This window comes from Pyxicephalus adspersus, chromosome 10 (assembly GCF_032062135.1).
Source record: "Pyxicephalus adspersus chromosome 10, UCB_Pads_2.0, whole genome shotgun sequence".
Classification (NCBI taxonomy): domain Eukaryota; kingdom Metazoa; phylum Chordata; class Amphibia; order Anura; family Pyxicephalidae; genus Pyxicephalus; species Pyxicephalus adspersus.
The window spans coordinates 20,947,272-20,971,028 of NC_092867.1; the positions used below are offsets into that span (position 1 = coordinate 20,947,272).

The 23,757-nt window shown below is 36.4% G+C and overlaps 1 protein-coding gene across 1 annotated transcript in view; it reads left to right on the plus strand.

Moving 5' to 3' along the window:
• LOC140339231 (adhesion G protein-coupled receptor A3-like) overlaps positions 1 to 23,757 on the plus strand; it is a gene marked incomplete in the record, with an annotated part of 362,860 nt that overhangs the window by 320,294 nt on the left and 18,809 nt on the right. The window contains 2 exon segments of the mRNA XM_072423819.1: positions 1,251 to 1,374; positions 12,487 to 12,632. Coding sequence (XP_072279920.1) covers positions 1,251 to 1,374; positions 12,487 to 12,632 — 270 coding nt within the window.

Consider the following 23,757-nt stretch of genomic DNA (forward strand, 5'->3'; position numbering starts at 1 on the left):
TTGAATTTGTTTGTTGGACAACGTAATGTATATTCAGGAGTGCCGGTGACTTCACAACTTTGTATTCAGTATTTTCTGCTGGCAAAATCCTCTTTACATCTTTAACTAGTTGAACTTAAGAACCATTTTCACATTTCAGGTATTGGACCTATTTATTCAATAGTAGCTATTACTTCAGATCCAAATAGGATCTAGCTTCCTAGGGCTGATTGTGTTTGTATAGTTACATAATTTTTTCTGTACTATAAAAAAGAACTACAGATTTGTGTGCCCCCAGGGCTTTTTCCAAGATGTGCAATTAGGCACAGCATATTTGCATCCCTTTATACCAAAATGCTTTCTCCAAAGATGCAACATCCTGATTTTCTTTGGTTATTCCATTGCTGGTGCTGCCATCATCTCTCTTTTTTCTTTTAGATCTGAAGTGTTCAGCCACCTTGAATTTCCAACCAGGGATGACCCTTTTACCCATTTTACACATGTGGCCCGGAACACAACATACCAAGACTTTACAATAAAATGTACATTCACAGCTCAAAAAATAGTGTTGTATAAATAGAACAAAAAGACAATAATTGTCCTAATAATACTCACTTTTACGTGAGTAGGGTGAGGCAAACCAAAAATAACTATAAAAGTGGAGTCTATACTGACCTGAGAGGGTCAAATTGGTCATTGCTCAAAGGAACCCCTAGCAACCTCTGGAGGGATCTTAATGTTTCACAGGACGCTGGTTGAGAAGCATTGGTCAAATGTCTCTCCAATGCTTATTTGTAGAGATAACAAATTACCCATTAGTTTGGTTGGGAAGTGGAGGGAAACCTGAAGTACCCAAGGGAAAACCCAGGAAGAACTGTAAACTTTCTGTACATAGTGCTCTGGCCAAGTATTGGATATGGCACCCTAGTCCTGCAAAGCACACTTACCTTGTGTGCTCCCGCACGAAATTAAAGCCATTCTAACCAATTAAGTAATTCTAAACAAAGGGACAGAGTGTGAAATATGACTTTAAACTGTTCACTGCTTTATTCAAAATTGAAAAGTTTGGGCTATACAAACACTTTAAAAAAGCCCATGTGTTTCTAGGAAGTGTCTGGCAGGCTGTCATAATAGTTTAATATGGCTATCTGCAATGCATGCACAGCTTGTCAGCTCTCTAAATCCAAACAAAGTGTAAACTATTTTTATAATTAAGTCTGTTTTGTATGACTATGTGCCCACTCTTAATCTGTCTCTCTTTCCATCTGCAGCACTATTCGAATCAGTAGAAAAGGATGGCACATGCTGCTTAACTTCTGTTTCCACACCGCTCTCACTTTTGCTGTGTTTGCTGGGGGAATCAACCGCACCAGCTATCCCATAATATGTCAGTCTGTAAGTATCACTTTAAGGCATGTTTACTAGATTTTATAAATGAGGAGAAAATGGGACAAGGAGCAAAGCAAATGACATAATTTCTTGTGTGTGTGAGGAGAATATTGGTGTAGTTAAAGTGGAACTTCAGCCTTAATTTGATAACAATGCACGCTAAGTTTCTTACATTGTAAATGAATAGCGGTAGCAAGTCAGATGCAGCTTGCATCATATTCTAGTTGTAGGACACCCAGAATCATGTATTCACTCCCTAGCCTTGCTGTCCTTAATTTGCCCCATTAATTTAGGCAATATAAGGACAGTAAGACCATGATTCTTTTCATTATGAATGCTCAGATTTACCTGTGGGTGTTACCTTAACTTCTTGTTTTCAGGAAGCCATATACAGCACTGGCCACCCCCTTGCACAAACCAAAATCTTTGGTATGCAGTGAAATTACAACAGGCTGGTTAATACAAGAGATGTAGATGTATAACACTAAGACTTAAGGTGGAGCCGGAGTTCAGCTTTATCCCAAATCAACCAGTGATAATGTTCACTTTTTATAAGTGTAACTAAATAATTGCTTTCATCTTATTATCTTTATATAAAAAGCTCCATGCAGAGAATGAATGAGGGAATAAAGGTGATATGAGCCTGCCAGTAAACTATAGTGTTGTTTTAGCTCAAAACTAGAAAAAGGGCAACCAGAACATGAAATCTCTTGTGCTTTTGTTGTAAGAGTTGTCGTAATGCTTTTGTTGTAAAATTAATGTATTGGTCTGACATACCTATGCAAAACAAAGCAACTGTTGCCCTGCACTCACATTTTTAGTAGACTGAAGGCACATCAGATACACCAGGACTCTAATGAATGGTTCACCATTTATTAAAGATTTCTGGAGAAGATAGACTATAATGGAGGAACCTGGGTGATCCCGCAAAAAATATGTTTCTACTAATTGCAAATGTTTTCAATCCTGGACCAAATCCATTCCACGTTTGCTGGATCAACCTGGTTTTCTCGTTATAGTCTATCTTCTCCAGTCTTGGAGAGCTTTTATAAATCAAGCCTTGTATGCATTGATCCACACAACCCCAACTCATAGATTTGCTTTGATCTGTGACAGTTCACACAAATGTTTGTATTAGTGTGTGCCGGCATTTTATCTGACCACAGTGCTTTGGGATTCACTGAACCACATCCAAGGTACTACAGCACACGTTAGGACACCAAGAATCCATTTTAACAAATTCCACATAACTCTTCCTTACAAAAGCATGGGGGTTACATAAATGGTTAGGTTTTTTTTGTTGTTTTTTTTTACAGATATAGTGCTTAGTGTTCTTTCTCTTTAGAGGTTGTCACTTGCTGAAAGCTGCAAAGAGTTTCTCTCATTTAGAATGTCTCTTTCTGCATCAGTGGAATGAAAGATAGCCATGATAAATGCAGTATTTAGTTTTTGACTGTAATTTGGAAGTGATTGCATTTTTACGACAAGAGTGCATTCATGAGTATCCTGAGAAAGATTTTGAAATAAATTCTCCATCAGATTAGCAAGCCCTCCAAACTGTTTTCTTTTATTAGTGGCATATATTATTATTGTGGCTGCGTGTTTCCTGCTTATGGAAATGTCTTGAGTGTTAATTGAAGTCTGTTTGAAGGTTTTACTATTTGCAAGAATGCATAGATAGCAATTTGCTTGTTTAAGGATATAGCAGGTTTCTTTGAGTACATTCCATCATGTAAAGAACAGTAATAGCAACTAACCAGAACTCATCTCTTATCAGATTACTATGAATTGAAGTATAATTGGTTTCTATGGATCAATTCACTTTGTACATTCTACCTCCTCTTTGCATTGCATCATCAATAAAGGTAAAATAACATTTAGTAGGTAAATAAACCCTATTTCGATAGCACTATGTTGGCCAATCCCGATATAACTAATACACAATTTGCATTCTTATTGAATTGGTATACATATTTAAAAAGATAAACAGAGTTTTTATTTGGTATTGGCTTTTTTCACATTTTTTTTTTTTTTTTAATAATGCAACTGTATGTTACAATTAATCTATTGAATATAATAGACAAACACCTGTCTATTTGAAAGCTTTTTTTTTTTGTTGGTAGAGCCTCCAGACTACATGACTGTGGTCAAGGCATAAAGTGGTCTGTGATGAATTGGTTCCTGATTGTCAATGGGGATTCTGGCTGTCATAAACATCTAGGTTTCAGACATAGCAGCCATGCAAAGTGACGGCTGCTGTTAAAATGTTCTAGGTGTTTTGACTGGTGATCTAGCTAGTTATTTGTGACAATAATTTATTCTACAGCAGAAATAGCTACAGTGGAGTGGGGAGTATAGTGTAGAGGGGGTGGGTCCCTAGCCAAAGGTCACATTTAAAAAGTTTTATGCACATAAACCCATGGGACACATTCCTGCACTATCATACAACATTAATGTTAGGAGTAAATCTATATATCTTTCTTGCTCTAAAAAAATTGCTGCCTCTGAGCTCTCTTAAATGACTAAAATCATATATTTCAAGGTCTCTCAGTTCCTAACTGGTAGATTTGCATTCTTGATAAGCAATTATCTATATCTAAAAAAAATCTTCAAAGAACAACTGATGTCAGTGGGAGTTCAAACTTGGCTGGTGCAGAGAAAACTTTCTCTTAATCTTCAGTAAATGAATGTAGGACAGGCTGTGAAATACAGATGGGTACAATAGGAGGGTTTGCACTGAAACTGTCAATAGTCTAGCCTTCTCCACCCACCATTTTTGTCACTGCCTCCTGGGTGAATTGTACTAGCTAGGTGCTGGCCAAGCTGTATGGCCTTATTAATGCTCTTCAAGGTTGGAGAGGATACACTTCCATCAGTGAACCTGGGTGATCCAGCAAACCTTGAATGGATCTGGTCCAGGATTCAAAACATTTGCTAGCAAATAGCAAATGACTTGGAAGAAATTAATTCCAGGCTTGCTGGATCACAATATTAAGGCCCTATGATGGGACTCTTCAACTGCATAGAGACATGGAGACTGGGTGTCCCACTGAACATTACTTGAGCATTCTTCATACTACATATAACATTTATCCACTCCCTCTTTATGTTTCTATACCCCTGTCCACATTTTTTTGAACTTTATATCACAGGTGATCTGTACAGAATGGACCAGTACCCTCCTTCCCTGACTTCCGTGCTAGTCATACACAGTGCAGCTCAGGGGAGTCGTAGCAAAGACGGAATGCATGCAGGGCAATCCGAAGATTGTTTAATGTTTATTACATCCACTAGAGTAGAAACTGAGGGAATGTAGATAATTACAATCAAAAATTCAAATCTAAAGTAATAATTAATAAAAGTAAAGCATGTTGGATGAGTGTATGGGAAGCATTTCAGACTTTATTTTCGGTTTATATGTAAACATGGCATTTTATTTTAAAGCAGTTCTGTCGGCTATGCAGAAAATGTGCTATTTGGCAGGAGTAAAGTTGGGTTTGACTGTGAAATCTGTGTTTTGTGTCTGTAGTTATTCCCTGTGTGGTGAACATCTAAAATCCTCCCCCGCTCCAGTATCCTACTCTAAGGCATTAGTGGGAAAACCCGTCACAGTGAATATATTTTTAATAAATTCCTGCTTCTTGCATTTAGAACAAACTTACAGGCTCTGAATAATAATTGAACAAAAAAATAATAAAAGGTTCAGTATTATGTGCATTCATGTTTTTATTCATTATTTGAGCTGCAGAATGAAATTGGTTATTTAAATGAAAGTAAATGAATTTAGTGAGGGTAATCTAAGCAGCATCAGTAAATGTTTGTTAGATAATAACAGTGTGTGTTTAAAACTTACTGCTGTGGCAGAATTAGTTTGTTTTTATGGACAGCCCATTCAGCTCGTAGCAAAATTAGTTTGTTTTTATGGACGGCCTTCTAGCAATATGTACAGAGCTGTGAGAATTTATTTTACTAAATGTGATCTGAGAGAATCTGGAAAAATGTTGCAGATCCAGGCAGAAAAAAGAAAGATTTGGGGCACTATATCTCTTATCTCATTTGTCAGGTATTGAGCAATGTAGGTGAAAGCAGACATGGAGGCCAAGGGTCAGCTCACTGATGAGTGGGAAATTGGTGCGCAAGGACCCTGGCAAAAGCAGAACATGGAAAGTAAAATTATTTTTACTAAGTAAAATTTATTTTATTAACATCTCCATTATATTGTAAACTGCTTATATCAGTGTTTTTCAACCAGGGTTCTTCATAGGAAACGCATGTGAAAATAGGACCTCTCCGGCCAATTACCACTGACACCAACGGTATTTTTGTCTATCTATAAGGTTGACATTCTTACCACTTCCCACATTCTTGTTGGATATCCCTAGTAATGCCACTATAGTTGGTCTTCACCAGTCTTAGAATATAATAAACCAGACCCAGTGTTGCACATTTAATCTCTTTAAGTCTTTCGCAAGCATCTAGGCACCATTTTTCACAATGTACGTCAACACATCACTCCTGTTCTTTTGCATTGTTTCTAATCATAGACATCAGATCAAGCACAATATTGTTCATGTCCAGTTCTGGTGTCAGAAACAATGTCTAAGGTTCCAGGGATTCTGACCAGAATGAGAGGAGCGTACAACTGTCCTTAAATTTCCAGTAAAACAATGCTTCCAAAAGTGTATTATTCACAAGCAATCCCTACATTTGTTTGGAGGTTTTTCTTTTGTTCACTTGTGTATTTCTTCTCTTATTATGGAATGTAAATGATCTCCAGGTATGCTAGATTGTTACCGCAATGGCGAACTGTCTGGAAAGAACAGCTGGGGAGTGTTTAAAATGTTTTTCCCTGCAATACAGTGGTTGCTTTTCTCTGCTTCAGGACTGTTGCTATGGATATCCTGCACCTCATAGAGGATCATATATTCGTTTTATGCATTTTTTTATAGTACTCATGTAAAGGATTAGACTTGGAATAAACAGTGTTTAGTGAGCCAATAAAAGGCAGAAAGATAACATATAAAAATAATATAGTTCTATTGGCATAGTAGTTTGATTCTTAGTTATTTGTTGGGTATATATTTACCTACTACAGCTTCATACTTGGTAGTATAGTGATTGTGCTTCATTTTTTCTCTCATTATAAATCTACTCTTTGGTGTATAAGCATCTTTCATAAAGCGAGTATATATATATATATATATATATATATAAAATTATTATTAATAAACAGGATTTATATAGCGCCAACATATAACACAGCACTGTACATATATATATATATAACATCAGAAACGTGTTTATTTTACAGATCGTGATAGAACATAAATATTCTTCTATCCCAACTTCCTTCATTTTGATCATTCACCAACTTTCTTCTAAATTCATTTCATTCATCATCTTTTAGTTCTGAGTTCTGATGTTTAGGGGGTGGAGGGGGGGCTTGACATGGCTTTAGATTTAGATATAAATTATCATACATAGAAATAGTATTACAAGTCACCCCTGTGAGTTTTCCCAAATATTTTCAGGTCACAACAGCTGCATTAGGTGGAACCTTCTTTATTATAGAATTTTATGGTAGTGAAACATCTAAACAAATGGGTGATTTATTGGCCTCATCTACAAAGTTTAAACTGGCTTTTCTTTTATTTAAATGTTTTATAATGTAGTAAAGGCAATTCACTAGGAGGTGTCCTATTTTTTTTAATGATGATGTATTGTCTGCAAACATGGTTAATGGAAAGCAAATTTGTGTACAATGACAATTATACACTTCTAACCTTAGGGCAGCAGTTTTGGGAAAAATTGCTCTAATATTTCCCATTTTATAGGTAATTAATAATTACTTTTGCTTTTGTCCAATTCCCTTTAGCATTCTGCAAAGTCCTTGTAAATACTGAAACAATTCTAGGTAGGTGATTAAATTATGGTCATCCAAATGAATAAGCATAGCATACATATAACGTATGTTCAATGCAAAAAAGCCATTTACAAACAAATAAACATAACGCATTACTGAGATCATCTGTAGGCAATTGCCAAATTCACAAGTTTAATATTTTCATGTACTTTGTATTTTTTTTGAAAGAAAAGAAATTTCAAATCAGAAAGAATTATAGGTCAACTTAAAGATAGCTTGAAAGGAAAAGTTATTGGACTGGCCAAGAGAGACAAGAAAGCTTATATCTAAAGACTAATGAGGCAAAAAAAAAAAAAATCTACTACAAAATCGCCTAGATGTTAGTGAGGTAGTTTCAGTAACTGTGATGGTCCAATGAAGATCAAGGGGCAAAAACTCCAAAACCATTAGTTAAGTATATTGTCAGAGGAAAGAACATTTTCAGATCCAGAAAAGAACTAACCCTAATAGTTACAGAGAAGAACATGTCAATGCACAACTGCTAACACAGACATAAAAAAGCTAATAAAGTCTAACTCTAGAAGCACGATCACCACGACCTGGCTATTCAAGAGTAGCCTTTTAAAACACTGTATGTCATGGTGCATTTTTTTATATAGTGAATCATATAGGAAGGATCTTTAATGTATTTTGGTGTATTACTAACCCTAATAGCAAGCTATACAGAACAGCCACAACATTTATCACACAAGATGCCAAAAAGTGATAATGTTGAAAAGTAAAGTCCCCAATTACCATGAACAAAGTTGCCCATATATTTTTTTCAGTTAACCAGAGACACAAAGGCAAAACAAGGGGGTTGGGAGAAAACTGGAGAGAGATTAGGAAGCATTGGTGGGCTTGGGGGTAACTGAAGGAACCTGGCAAGTGGCAAATGAATAAAGCTCTTTCCCATGGAGCACAAAAAAGGAAATACACAGAGCAATATTAAGGTGTATGATACCTGCCGATCAGATCTCTCCTTTTCTTAGTTGACTGTACAATTTAAAACAGTGGTAATAATATTTTCCAATTGCTTTTTTATTATTTTCAGCATTGTTTGTTCTTATTTAAAAAACGGGTAAAATAGTTTTCAAAATCAATAGATGACATCTAAAAAAATTCATATTCAGACATGTTCTGAAATGGATGGTGCGTTCCACCACTTAAAACACAGAAAATAAAATATCTGCACTGGTTTTGGTTATTTTAACACATTTGACAATCTATTGTTTTGTGCTCTGAATCCTTTTTACAGCTAAAAAATTTATAGCAAAATGAAGTTGACACATTGCATTTAGCTTGAGTCATCCTATTGCTGTAGGTAAAAAACGGTCTCCTCTTGTCAGTTTGCCTTCTTTCACCTCATCACACACACTATAAATACACACCTCCCTGTCTCCTGCATTAGCCACAGTCACGGACTTTAATGCAAAAATAATTTTAACAGGTTACGTTTAAAATAAATACGACAGTATGTTAAGACAGGAAAAATATGAAATATTAACAGTTCAATTAGGGCCTCAAAATATGCCTGTTATATCAATTAAAAAAAACAAAAAGTATTCTAATTATATTTGAACCATAGTTTAATTATGTTGATACATTTACCAGGCTTTGAAAAAAATAATCTGTAGAATGTATTTCTAGATAAACCTACTTGGCATTACTTAAAAGATAGCTATGCTTTAAAAACACAGTACTTCTAATCTGGTGATATCAATAAACATATCAATGAAATCCTGCTGTCCTTTGAGAGTTGTGACCATAGGCCCACATTATTTATTTATTTATTTTTTTTAAGAAAAACTAAACCACTTAGCAATATTGGGACTTCCAGTCTTGTATATGTATTTCTCTTGCAATGAGACCGCCATGGTCTTCCCTGTAGCTGGTATTTTCATCAACTGGGTTTGGAGACTTCAGCTATCTTCATTGGCTGGCCCACATATCTTCTGCACTTGCATACAGGGATTACTTTAGTTTCGCAGGCATGAGATCGGCTGAAATATCCTGTGTAAATGTAAAAAAAAGATTGCCGATCTCACTGCGCACTTTGGGGAAAAGCCTATTCTACGCATGCAGAGATCGGGTATGTGCAGAATGAGAAGCCAGAAGCCAATGATGTCGGTATCCCAGGAACCTCAGTGACTCAGTGACCTGCGGACTTTCAAAAAAAAGGATCAGCGCAGGCACAGCCACTGATTGACAGTTTTTGAAGGGTTATCCTCAAGCAAAGACGGCTTGATATACAACCCTACCCCTTCCCCTAGATTGGAGTAAATGGGCCTAGGCACTCCTGTGCATACAGCCTCATAACTGTACATCTGCAATCCGAGACTGCTTGTTTTAGAAAATTTGCAGCAACAACTGATAGCAGGACCCTTCCTCTACCCAGATGGCCATCACCGAGTGGAACAAGGAATGGAAAGTCTCTAATGAAGTTTGATCAGCTTTTGGCAATACTGGTAGACCAATTTTACATTTAAGAAACCTACAGTGGATGCTCTTTTGGGACTGAAAGAGAGAGCAGACGTGAATAATACAAATCACAATCTTCAGTCTTATATGTTCCACTGGAATATTTAAGATCTAAATTATTATTATCATGTATTCATATAGTCTAACCAATTGTGTGGGGAAAACAAATGATCTTAATAGTAAGCTTTTGGGATGCCGGAGAAAACCCATGCTAATACAAAGAAGACATACAAACTTCATACAGATAGTTTCCCGGATCAGATTCTAATCCGAGACCCTTGGGCTGCAAGAGGAGAGTGCTGGCAACTGAGCCACCGTCCTAAACTAACTCCGCAGATTTACTTTCTGCTTGAAATCTAGATTGTCTCTTTAGATACTGTCTGTTCTGCATGACAGATTAAACAATGTCTCTAAATGTAACCTGCAATAAAGCCTTCAGTACAGCTCGTTTGTAGAAGTTGGGAATAAAAACGGTTTAGAAAATAACCCTACTGGAAATTCAGCCATTTAACAATGAACATTGCAAACTTCAGGTGCCAATTTCTTACAGTTCTTTTTATTTTCATGAAATACAATGTTTAACCTGTCACTACATCAAGTACCATTTTCTTGTTTTTTTTTAAAGCCAGACGCATTCATAAATGGAATAAAAGAACATAGGCGATTGGCTAAAACTTTAATTGCAGTTTCCATGGGGACAGCTAACAATTATTTTCTGAGCACAGATGTTAGCATCTTGTCAGAGCTGGTATTTTGATTTTCACATTAATAGCATTCATAAAAGTCATTAAAACAGCTCACGGTTAGAACAGCTCTTTGAGCTACAGGGGCTGGTATTAGTATTGCTTGGAAATATATCACTTACTCTGTTTTATTTACATGATCAGTGCTATCATTTTCGGTGATGGGTGTTGAATATGGTGCAGTTCCTATGAGTTATTCAATTTACTTACTATTCCACTTGTCTAGAATTTTAGTAAAACAGCTTTATAATTTGCTGTTTTTCTATTGGGAAAATCAAAATGCAAATCAATCTTGCCCTCAGTTACCAGCATTTATAAAGACTTGGTAAGGCATCGCTTGCACTTTGTACATTCTTACTGGAAAACAATCTGATGCCTAAAGGGCAATGAAAACAAATTTTTAATTTTTAATAATATTATTAAATTCATTATTTTTTATAATTATTTATTCTATCTTAATTTATGATTTGTGTTTCAAATTTATCATACCCGGGAGGTAATACTAAGAATTACAGGTCTAAAATATTAAACAACAAATTCCCACGCAAAAACAATGTACCGCTTTTGACATAAAAATACGAACATAATCAGATGGCCGGGGAGGTTAACACTTAAATTTTGGCAGTGGCTTTAGTAGATTACCTGTGGAAAATTTGTGTATGCTATTAAGCACCCCAATCAACAACAAAAAAGCAGAGAATAGCAACCTTGTGTTTGCAGGGATTAACGTGCATTTATCTATTTACTACATATATTTACATTGTGGGATGGCTGAGCAATTTATAGATTAGACATATAGTATTTGTATTCTGCACAATCGATACAAAATCATTCAAAAATCCACATGTCTGAGTAAGATATTTATTGGAGCAAACAAAGTGATTTAAAGAGGTGGAGGTGAAAAGCCCAAAAAATTACAACTGACTCTTTTATCTAACTATATTATAGCAACTAAACACATGCATTACCAGTGGGTGTTAGGTGATGGTGTGTGGTAAGGAAGCCTGTGTGCTCTTGAGGCTGTGGAAGAGTTTAATCTGTTGTACCCAGGTGTGACTGATACTAAGGTGCATGGTTTGCAGGTAACCTTTCATCAGGGGTGTAGTGGGACAGGCATGGGTGGGAACCCGTGCCCTCCACCCGTGCCCTCACTTTTTTCGGTAATGGCCATGCGTGCCCACTTTTATTTTGCAAAGAATTCTTTGGTGGTCCATGGCTCTGGCTGGTCCGGCCCCCCACGGAGCGCACACAGGTCAAAGCTGCAGACCACGTCTCCTATATGGAATTGCAGGCTCAGGGCGGTGGGCGGGTTGTCTCTCTGAACACAACCGGCCCACTCTCCCATCTCAGGCTCAGACCTGCAATGGGAGAGTGGGCAGGTTCTGGTATCATGACGTCACTCTGGGGGAAGTTTCTTCCCTTTTAAGTGACACATAGGCAGGAGTGTAGTGGGGCAGGCATGTTTACATAACAATGATGCACATGTGCGCTCATCATGGATAGTACCACGCCCCCTCTTCTTTTTTATGACTACACCCCTGCTTGTCATATACACATGAACGATATTTAGGCTTAGCCGTGTGGATTTATTACTTTGTGGTTTACTACAAAACATGTACTGTTGGTGAGACTTGAGGACAGGTTTGGGAAATGCTAGTTATGAGAGTAATGTTCTCTTTTGCATTGTTGTTTTCCTTATCAAATGAGCTAGATGGAGTGTTCAGTAACCATTGCCCTATTGGGGATCCAAAGCCTTTACATACCATTACCAGCAGAATCTAAGTAGAAACTTTGTTATTGTTATGAAGAATTGTTAGCAATGACATTGTAATTATATGTAAAATGTGGTAGCAAGCCAAAGAAGCCACCAAGGTCCATAATACTGCAACTGGAAGTAAAGAAATCTGAGTCTGATGTCATCTTATCTAAAGTTCAGAAACATTTATATTGTCATTGGCTAACTTTTCATCTGTTTCTCTCTGTCCCCTTTAGGTTGGTATTGTCCTGCATTACTCTAGCCTCTGCACAGTCTTATGGATTGGTGTGACTGCCAGAAATATTTACAAGCAAGTTACAAAAAAACCTTCACAAAACCAGAATAGTGAACAGCCTCCATTTCCAAAGCAGCCTATGCTCAGGTATTTGAGACATCATATAATATGTGAATCTATTTCTGTCATTACCATTCAATGGTGCAAAATCATGACCTGCAATATCTCAATTTGTCAGGTAGATGTGTAGCCATGGGCTGCATCCACAAATGTGATTCAAATGTCTTTTGCAAATAGCAAAAAGTAACCTAGTGTAATCATATTAATACCCATCTGTGCTGGAAATCAACCTTTGGGGTTACCAGTCTGGTCAAACGATGGGGTCTTGTTCCTGGAAACTCACTTGAATTTTTATTTCAGTAGCTCAATTAAGGTTTAGTTACTCAAATATTTTTTTATATCCTCCTTCACCGTAAGACGTAAAATAGCAACATTTTAATGTATCAAAGTATTATCCTCCTTTACTTCAGCTATCCAGACTAAAGGCAGTATTCTAAACTTGTAGAATATCCAGCTTCTGCAAACCTAATACTTCCTTTTAAGTCAATAGATACATTTTACAATAAATTATTTTTTCTTTCTGTCCTATGTCCTGAGGTTACAGCTATGATTACCTGCTGCAATGATGTTATATTTTTACCGTAAATTTTTTTTACATTACAGAGAAGACCGAAGGGTTGAGAGATCTTACTAAAAGAAAATGTAATAAGAGACATAAGTCAGTAGGTGATTCATTTGACCAACATTAACCCTTAAATTTCAACTAAACCCCAAATCAAACAAGGCAAATTCCTAAAAGAGAAAATGTTATAGTGATGTTGTGCTTAGCTGTACAATCAAGAACTTCCTTGCATTTTAGTTCCCTATAAATAAAGTGCAATCTTAAAATTACTCACTATCTACTTTCTGTGGATGGATAAGATCTGCCCCTCCTCATGTAGACACCCCATTTCTACTATAATGCAAGTATGCCACATCTCCTATTTGTCTTCCTTTGGGTGCCACATGGTCACATCCAACTGACTCTTCCACTTGCTGAATTCAGAGGTGAGAAGAAATAGCTGCAATATGTATAAAAATATTTGGCTAACCACTTTCTATTTAGTGTTTTCACATATCAACCAGATTGCCATATGAATTTGTCTTGTTCAGTTTTCAGTTTAGTTTTACTTTATGTAAAATGTCAGGCTTGGACAAGTTTATTTGCAGCAGTTTAGGGCTACATTAACAAATAGACATTTGCAACTGACACTGGCACACTTGCTTTTTAGAATGTAGTGTCTAAAGACATACATAGATGTGTGATCCATGTCACTGGATGACATCCACAGTGGTGCAAAATAATTGCAGTAATGTAAGCCCAAAAGTGGCAAAATAGTGTCTAGCAATGGTCATGGCCATTGAGAAGAGCATTATAATGTTTAGTAAACTACAAGGTAATGATAAACACCTCCCTGTGAAGCATAGACATATACAATGACATGGTAAATAATCTCTATTTCTAAACTCATTTTCTATGGACTGGTTAATGCCACATGCATAAAATGTACACTCAGAAGGTGAAATCATTGATGTTCTAGCCCACCAGCAATGAGAACGGATAGACAATTATCTCATTATCCATGACTTCCAATGCACACCTGATGCTAATCACACACTAGGCATTTTGGTTTCTTTCCATCAGCTTTTATCCTCAGCAATCTGACACCCATGGTTTTCTTTGTTTTCCAGTTTTGAGCAATCAGTAATCGAAACCGTAGCGGATATCAATCAAAACCACTGCAGTGCCAACCCAAAAGGCATTTTTGATCCATTCTATTCCTAATAATTTGAAACTGTAAATAAATGAAACCATGGGTAGAAGATTGCTGTGGGTGAAAGGGGATAGAAAGTGAAACATTTCTTAGTATATAGTCGGCACAAGGCTATAACTGTATAAGCACAACTGGCGGAGCACTGCCAAAACAAGAGATCACCTCCTCAGATGTTACTTATTGGTGTGTTACAGGGCAAGGGCGCTATTTGTATATATAGGAATATATGCTCCTAACATGTTTAATGAACAGAAATTGTAACTTATTAAAATAAAAAAAAATCTTCTTTAATAAGTCAAAATCTCATTTCACATTATTTTTTTCTCTGAGCAACTAGAAAACAGGAACACATGTAATTAAATCCACATTCAAAATGACCATGTCATGTGGAAAATCTCAATCACCCTTTAGCAATACTGTGTCTGTAAAGATAATTAGTAAGTTTCACACATAATTTGTTTTTCGTATTTAGCTGGTCTTCTACTTTATGCCCATAACCTCTGAACACTGTGCTATTACTGTGCAGGAACTAATATTCAGCCTTCCCAAGAAGTGTGCAATGTGCACTGTATGCCATACTTCTGATAACGCAGCAGCTGAAGTAATGTGACTATTAAAGTTTACTAGCTAAATAAAGATATGTCATAGATCGCAGAGATAATTATGTGTGTTTTCAGAGTTTTGTAAAAGTTAACATGCAGAAAATGATGTGGTACAGGATTATTCTGTGAATAGTGAGATGGCTTCCAACAGGAAAATGACATAGACTAAGGACACCTGCCTGAATATTAAACTTGCCTCACCTGCTCCTGCCGTATTGATAGTCTGCCTGGCTTTGTGTACATTGTCTGATTATGTCCTATCAATCATTTATCTGTTGCTGATAAAATACAGATACACATTAGAAAAAAAATCAATCCATACATGTATTGGTTTTTTGGCAACACAAGTTTAAAATTCTGTATCTGCTTTCAAGGGTCACCCTGTGGCTGAATAATGATGCTTTTTTTGTACACTATTTATCCCTCTATCACTTGTGTTATGTGATTATTTTAGAAAAACATAAAAAAAGCCTAATTGGAGTCAGCATGAGGCCTTCTTTATATGCACAGCTAATTTTCAAAGATGGTTTTTTATTGCAGCAATGTGTATCTTTGTACTCATTTTACCATACCCATGTACCCACAGCACCCACATTGGTGGCTAAAAGAGATCGAAGAGTACTTGGGGGCATTGAACCCCACCATCCCCACTTGGTCAGTAAAAAATGTTAGAATAGTGGCCTGAGTTTTTTTATCCTTTAGAGCTTAAATAGTGTGGGTCAGCAGTCAACAACTGCAGGACCTCTTCTAACTACCAGATGCCTGATTAGACCTGCAATCATAATGTTATGTATGTGAAAAGTTGTTATATATATATATATATATATATATATATATATATATATATATATAGCATTTCCCATGACCAGTATTCCCCACCCTCCAACCCATCCCATATAATCTAAGTTTTCCTTGATAAACCTTGCTAAAAAGAACCTTGCTTATACCTTGCTAAAAAGAACCACTAATCCAACCTCGTAGATAGGCCCATGTTGGTCAGTCTCTTTTCCTAGATGTCATTCCTGCAGTGTCGTCACTTACTTAAAAAAAGTGTCCTACTGCTGAATAACCAGTACGATGTGTCTACAACATAATGGCAGGCACCAAAAGAAAGAGCCTACTAAAAATAAACTGTGCAATGGAAAAGAATTAGAAGACCTAGATTTTAGTGAGTTACAATATATTTTTTTATTTTTATATTTTATTTATTTTTTTTAATATTTTTTGCCAGTGGTCAGATACAGATGGGTAGAATGGAGGTTATAATTATCTCTGATACAAGCTCTAACAATCCTAAAGCTACGTACACACGTCAGATTTTTATCGCCCGATAATCGGCATCGGCCAATTATCGGGCGAAAATCTGCCGTGTGTACAGTCGGTGACGTCCATTGTCCGGACGACCGACCTGCCGGATCCACGGACGATGGACGACAGCCGATCGTAATGAAAGTGAAGGGGAGAGCGCGCAGCAGGGTGCCGCTCCGTCGCTCTCCCCCTCCCCTCTCCATAGAGCATGAACGGTGCTGTATGTACAGCATCGTTCATGCATCGTGCAGTCCCTTGTCGTTGGAAAGGATCGTGAAAGATCCTTTCCAACGACAAAAATTGGCAGTGTGTACGCAGCTTAAGTCAGTTCTTTAGGCTACGTTTACATGGACTGTGTCCCCAGTGTTAAAATACAGCATTTATAAGCTCATGTTTAAAATTTCAATTTATTCCAATGTTCTAGCACATACAAGAGTGTTTTTGGGGTACAAAGAGAACTCAGGCTGTATTAACACCTAAAAATGCTCATAAATTTTCATAGAGATGAATGCACAATATAGTAATATATGTAATGCAAAAATAGCAATATCACTAGTTTTGAAGGGTTTAATTATACCTATTAGCTGATTGCCAGCATTTGAGTGCTACATGATAAATTCCTATATGTTATGGCTGCATGCAGCTTGGCCGTGTACTAATTGAACATAGCACAAAATCTGTTCTGATAGTGCCTCATAGTTAAGCCTAAAGAGACATGATTGAATGTGACTGCCCAGCGACCGCACAGGCTGATGAAATAAATGTGCCATGTAACAAAGATTTCTATACTATGACTGTAAACTGTATGTGGTTTATATACCTGTGCTGGAAAATTTATACTTACATAACCTACACATTGCATTGTTCATTTCTTATCTTCAAGGCTTCACTGTGGACCTCTATATTTGGTCTACTGTTTAATTTTGTTCAATTTTCTAATAATATTCTTATTTCCACCAATGTAAATAACCATTACCTCCTCAATGCATTATTATCACCCATGATGAGTCTGGACAATAGCAGTATTTTGCATCATTAACATTTGATCTGAAGCCTTGGTGACTTTTTTAATGGATCACATTCATTTCCATTTATTGTAAATGATTGCTGCAATTTCGCTGCTCAGATGAAAATTATAAAGCTGAATTATCTTGGTAAATTCTGGTACAAATGTTTGTTTGTTCTTAATAATTATATAAGCTTCTGTTGTTTGTGTACTTTCCTGTTAACATCTAATAGGTCTCCTGTCCACACAGTCTCAACAAAGGGCTTATAATTACGGGACCACATTTGTGCTCTCCTTTCCTAAACTTGTCACAAACATTAGAGCTCTGGAAACCCAATGCATGCTGACATTGTATGTAGTATCCACCCAGGGCTGCAAAAACAATCTACAAGTTAGCTGGAGATGCAACATACCTAAAACAGTTTTAGAGAAACACAAATTTTGGTGTTTCAAAATCTGTGCATATTTGTCGGGAGATGGTAAATATCTGACATCTTTATACATTTTATACTTAAAAAAAAATAATAGGATCTGTGTGGTAATTTCTTTTCCTAATGAAGACAACAATACACATTAAAACATAATAAAACTAAACCAGCGATATTCTTCAATCTAGAGATTTCCCATTTAGTATTTATTGTTTTTTCTACTGCCCTCATTCCAGCATCACCCAACCCTCTTCCTCTGAACCCAGTTCATCATGGACGCAACCCAACCTGTAAATGGACAGTGATAGGATAAGAAGCACACTGATTAACTCATCTCTGTTACTCTGTCCTCTCCAATTAGAATGATCCTAGTAAGCAGCTGACCCGCTGTATGTGCTTCTTCTTCATCTCATATTCCAGCTCTGCAGTACATGAACTGCAACTACTTAGACAATTTGCATTTTAAAAATACATTTGTTTTTGTATTTCTAATTACTGAGCTGCATTCATTTGTGCATTCTATATCTGCCTAGAGTTCATGCTAAATACTCCTGAACTTGGTAAAAAAGTTTATTATGGTATAATATAAATAGAACACTGGCTGGCTGGCAATAAAGCTCATATTCTGTATATTCTGCTTTTAAATTGACCATACGCCAATTGGTACATGGCAATACACCATGGTTACATGTTCAGATAACCAATCCATATCTTTCTGTTATCAACTTGGATTCCCATCAGCCAGCACATCAGCCATGAGAGCTTCTTGACAATTTAGGCATTACAATTGTGCACATTGGCTGGTGGATCTTAGGGATTTCTCTCAAACGAATGTTGAGTCTAACAAATGAGTATTCCAAAACAATGTTTGGTCAATTTATACCGATCAATTATTAGCAGAGAATGCAAAATGGTATTAATGGTATTGCCACCTTTAGGTCCATGAACAGCTATGAAGTGCTACATGCATATGTAGATCCAAATAAATAGATCACATAGCAAGTGTCATTGTTTTGGTAAATCCAAAGGAAGTCATAGGACTGCATTATTTCTTTATGTCATAAAATAAATTATGTATCTGATGATATGGGTGCAGACATGATATTTTGTGGGGTGTCAGGCCCTGGACAGCATATGTGCTGCTCTGTCAATGCCAAGCAAAATACTGATAGCTTGTATTTGGTGATATGAACCGCTCATCATTATAAAACAATATTGTGTCTTTCTTCGGCTGGTATGCTTTGAATAAGACTATATCTGCTGTAAGAGAAGGTTACAGAGATGGCTGGCTTGATTAGTAGCAATGGAATATGATTTCAGATTTCTATATGTAGGGCTCGTACAATCTCTATTAAATATTTCTCATTATCGTGTCTTTGCTTGTGTTCAGTGGTTGCACATTCTGAAATGAGTAAAGATAGGAAGAATCACAGCAGATCTGGGCGTACAACATGCAAGCAGGATTAGGTTCTTTATGCACTGCTGGCTGTGTGAATAAAGAACATAATCCCATAGGTATTTCTAAAAGCAATGTGTATTTGTTTTCTATATATTATAATGCAGCAAGCTTTATCTACCGATGACATTCTTTACCGCAGCAAACACACAGCCAACGTTCGGCTCTCAGTATACAATTCTCGGATAGTAAATCTGATCAGGATATGTAATGTAGCAAAATATAATTAGTATACATATTATTCAGATAAACACAAATTGTACAAAGTGGAATTGATCATTTTAAAGGGTTAGGGGTCCCTTTAACCTTTTTGTGACGAGGAGGTTCTGGGTGAATTTATGTCCAGGCCAGTTTTAGCAGTGTCCCATATCTTAACTCGCATGCCTAATAGTAATTTTAATACATATTTAAATTTTTAGGTTATAAAAATGTACTTGGTACATTGGTTTAATGAAGAAAAAACTGATAATAGTTCTAATACAGAGTGACAAATATGCAAAAAGTTTATTTGTACATTGTTGGCCTGGCCTTATAGATTGACTTGTTTTTTGACTCTGTTCAATTGTTTGCTAGTAAGGGTGTGTCCATTCACAATGGCAAAGAAATTGTTCATCCTTTATGCTTATCAATATTACAAATGGTCATTTTTCAACATATGGGAAAAATCTATTATACGATTAGCACTTGGCCAAAGCTCATTTTAACCTAAGAATGCTTAACATGTAACTAAAGCCTGTTTTTAATAAAGTTGTGGGGTGGGGCAAAAACCTCTAAAGTTTGTGTATTGTTGTCTAATTCTTTCTAATTGCCCTAAACACCTACATTTGAGTTCAGAATAATAGCAATGTGTTTAAAAGGTGAATAAAATTAAAAATCCTTATAATAGTTTTTATTTCCATACACACAAATGCATTGGGAACACTGAACATTCTATTCCAAATCAAAACATGAAAAATAATTTATCAAATTTGTGTTACTTCTTCACAGAAAATGAAGAAAGTGAAATATTAGGCTGTTAAAATTAGCAGTGTCTGCATTCTTTTTTTACAAAAAATCATTGTAGAAAATGAAAATGTTTCAAGATTTGGCTTTCCTTTGAATCACTGAACTAAAATTAAGTTGTATAACCACTGTTTCTAAGAACTGCTGCACATCTGTGTTGTATTGCATGGAGTCGACCAACATCTGGCACCTGTGAACAGGTATTCCAGCCCAGGATGATTAGATTACATTCCACACTTTCTGTGCATTTCTTAGTTGTGCTTCAGAATCAGCATTTTCAATGCCACCCCAAAAGTTTTCTATTGGTTTAATGTTCCAGGATTGGGCTGGCCACTCCATAATGTCAATCTTGTTGGTGTGGAACAAAGACGTTGTTTGTTGGTGTGTTTGAGTGGTTGTCTTGTTGAAACACCAATTTCAAGAGCATTTCCTCCTTGACATATTGCAACAAGACATCCTCAAGTATTTTTATTTGTATTCAAATTAATTCATGATCCCTGGTTTGCAATAAATAGTCCCAACACCATGGTGTTGGAAACATCCCTCATGAATTCAGTGTTTGGGGTTCGTCTGCAGCCCCTAGACCCAAACAGAACAATCTTGCTTTCATCAGTCCACAAAATGTTGCACCATTTCTCTTTAGGCCAACCAATGTGTTCTGTAGCAAACCGTAACTTTTTTTCAACATTGGGACTTTGCAGGGACTTCTTGGCGATAGCTGGGCTTCACATTGGCATATTCTAATTGTAACAGTACTCACGGATAACTTTAGACTTTCTTTGATCTTCCTGGACCTGATCATTGGCTAAGTCTTTGCCATTTTGGCCATTTTTCTATCCATTGGAATGTTTTTTTTTTTTTCTTCAAGTTTTTAGGTTTTGGTTGCCATTTTTAAGCGTTTCAGATCATTTTAGCCATCAACCTATGATTTACCACACTTCTTTATATGTTTTACCCTCTCCCATCAACTTTATAATCAAAGTTGCTGCCTTAGTTCCTTACATAAGGGCTGTAGTTGACACAGGGTGAATGACCTCACTTTTCATCACTTTCCGTTAAGCAATAATGCAAATATAATACATTTTTCTTCATGTTTTGATTTGGAATAGAATGTGCAATGTTCCCAATGTATTTGTGTATGGAAATAAAAGCTATTATAGGGTTTTTGAACTTAATTCACTTTTTTAAACATACTTTTATTCTGAACACAACTGTATGTCACCAGGAAAAAACCAAGGATAAACCACCACTATGCCACCAGAACAGTAACAGTGGATAGTGAAAGAAAAGTAACCACAGATTTAAGCCCTCTCATACTCTATCCAAAATGAAAAGAAAAAAAACAATTTAATAAAGAGTTAAACATATTTTCCAAATTTTCAAGTATAAGCACAGCTTGAGACTGTTAAAAAGTACATCCTACACACTGACATCACCTGTGATTTTAAAGCGCCAACAATGTTGGTAGTTATAGAGGATTAGAGTTGAGAAATAATAAAAAAACAAATCACCAAGAAAGGAGTTTGATGTGAAATGTACTATTTAATGGAGATTCATACATACAGCAAGATAAAGGTTTTGTTTTTTTTTTTTTTCTTTATTCCTCATATATTGCAGTCACCTGAACCAGAGCTGGAATATCCAAAAGAAAACCTACTACCTCCCTGCCCTTGCAATGTCCTCGTCACCTCACAAGAAAGGATGTACTTGTGAGCAGGGATCTAGTATAGAGATTATGGAGAGGCCAAGCCAATGCAATTATTCTCATTGTCAGTTGAAAGGATTTTGGGGAGGGAGGCAGCTATGTTACCTAGGGCTCAGTTCTACCTTAATCTGCCCCTGTCTTGTTCATTTTTTACACACATTAAAAAAAGCATTCTAGGCATAACATTAACCTAAAACTCGCCACACATTCTATATTTTCTGTAAGCGGAGAAACTGTGGAATAAAACATGGCATTTGCAAATTGCTAAATTTGGCAAAATTTCCAATATGAGGTGATGTCAAGCTTTAAAATTGTGTGGAACAGCAAAAAACTATAATACCCAAACTTATCTGTAGAAGAAGCTATAGAAACCTTTACAGCTCATTAGTTTAACCTTAAAAAAATGGCCATAGAGTTACTCTTTCCCTACACTCTTGTATGTGTGTGCATGCAATAGAGGGCTGTTTTTAAATCATTTTTTGTTTTCCTTTTTTATTATATTTTAATTAACATATTTTATTAAATTGGATTGCTATCAGAAGAGGATTGAAAGCCTCATATGTGATAGCATTGGGGAGGGTGAAAGGTTCTTTTTACTGAGACACCTTCAAGCAAAACTAAACCCATGCTACTAACTTATCCCTGTTCTGTTGTAGGGCTCTGCCATCTTCCTTTTTTTTGAAGTGGCAATTACAAGGCAAAGATAACAAGCAACAAAAGGAGTTAAAATTGCTTACTTAAGCTCAGGTGATACAGTGGAAGCAGTATCAGATTCAGATCATTCTGTACACAAGCCAGGTATGGGTGGTGTGCATTCACTTTGGCATGCAACTTGTATTCAAGGGAGAGGTGCAGACCAAATGCATTCTCTCACTAGTAGTTGCAGACATTGTGCGAGGTCAAATTATAGAACTTCTATTGTTTTCAGGTAATACAAAGTCTTGCAATCATGTAGCAATTGACCTCTGGTGAATTGTTCATGACTTTTATGCACTCCATCACTCATTGTTTATCTAGAATCAGCGAAGTGAATAAATGGTCTTGGCAATTCCTGGGCCGGCAGGAGAGCACAACTCCTGCTACAATCGAACAGGCTTGTATTCAATTTGGAACAAGTAGATTTAGTCTTATCTTCTGTCCGTGTCTTCTTATTAAATGCTTTCTGTATTTAAAAGCAGACAGTATGTGAACTACAGCTACACAGCCCTTGCTGCTATTTCTTCTCATTTTGTAGCATGTTTAAAAAAGCAGCAAGGACAATAGAAGATATAATTTTAGATAGTATTTAATTTGTTTTAGGTGCAAAAACCTAAATTTAACCCAACCACAATAACGCAGGTATCACCACAAGAAACTTAATAAGCACAAATGACAAATAAGTAATTAACAAAGCACAGACTTTAGCCAGGGCTTGGCGAGTTAGGCAGAATAGGTGTTTATAGGTGCCTAGGTACATCAGCAAAAAGAAGTACATTTAGGGATACCATCTTTCTAGTAACTTTGGCAGTAGATAGGTCTGTATCAACAATAGTCCATGATCTTTTCTGGAACATGATGGCTCTATCTAGGCTGGATTACTAATCAAGTGATCATGTTCTATGTGTACCCTCTTCAAGCTGGTGCTTGAAGACAAAAGGGGGACCATAATTGTTTCTGGAAAGGCTGGACTGTTTGGGGAATTTCAGCAGTGGCTGAATTGAACTGAAACTATGTTATGATTGCACTTGAATATACTACATAAAACATTCATGTCAGAGAACATAAAAGTCCATATAAAATGCAACGGTGCACAAAGCGAAAATGTTCCACAACAAAGCCTGCAGTAACATAAGCCAATTTAATAATCCTTGTAAAACAGTTCTTCTACCACGTCAGAATCCCTGTCAGATTT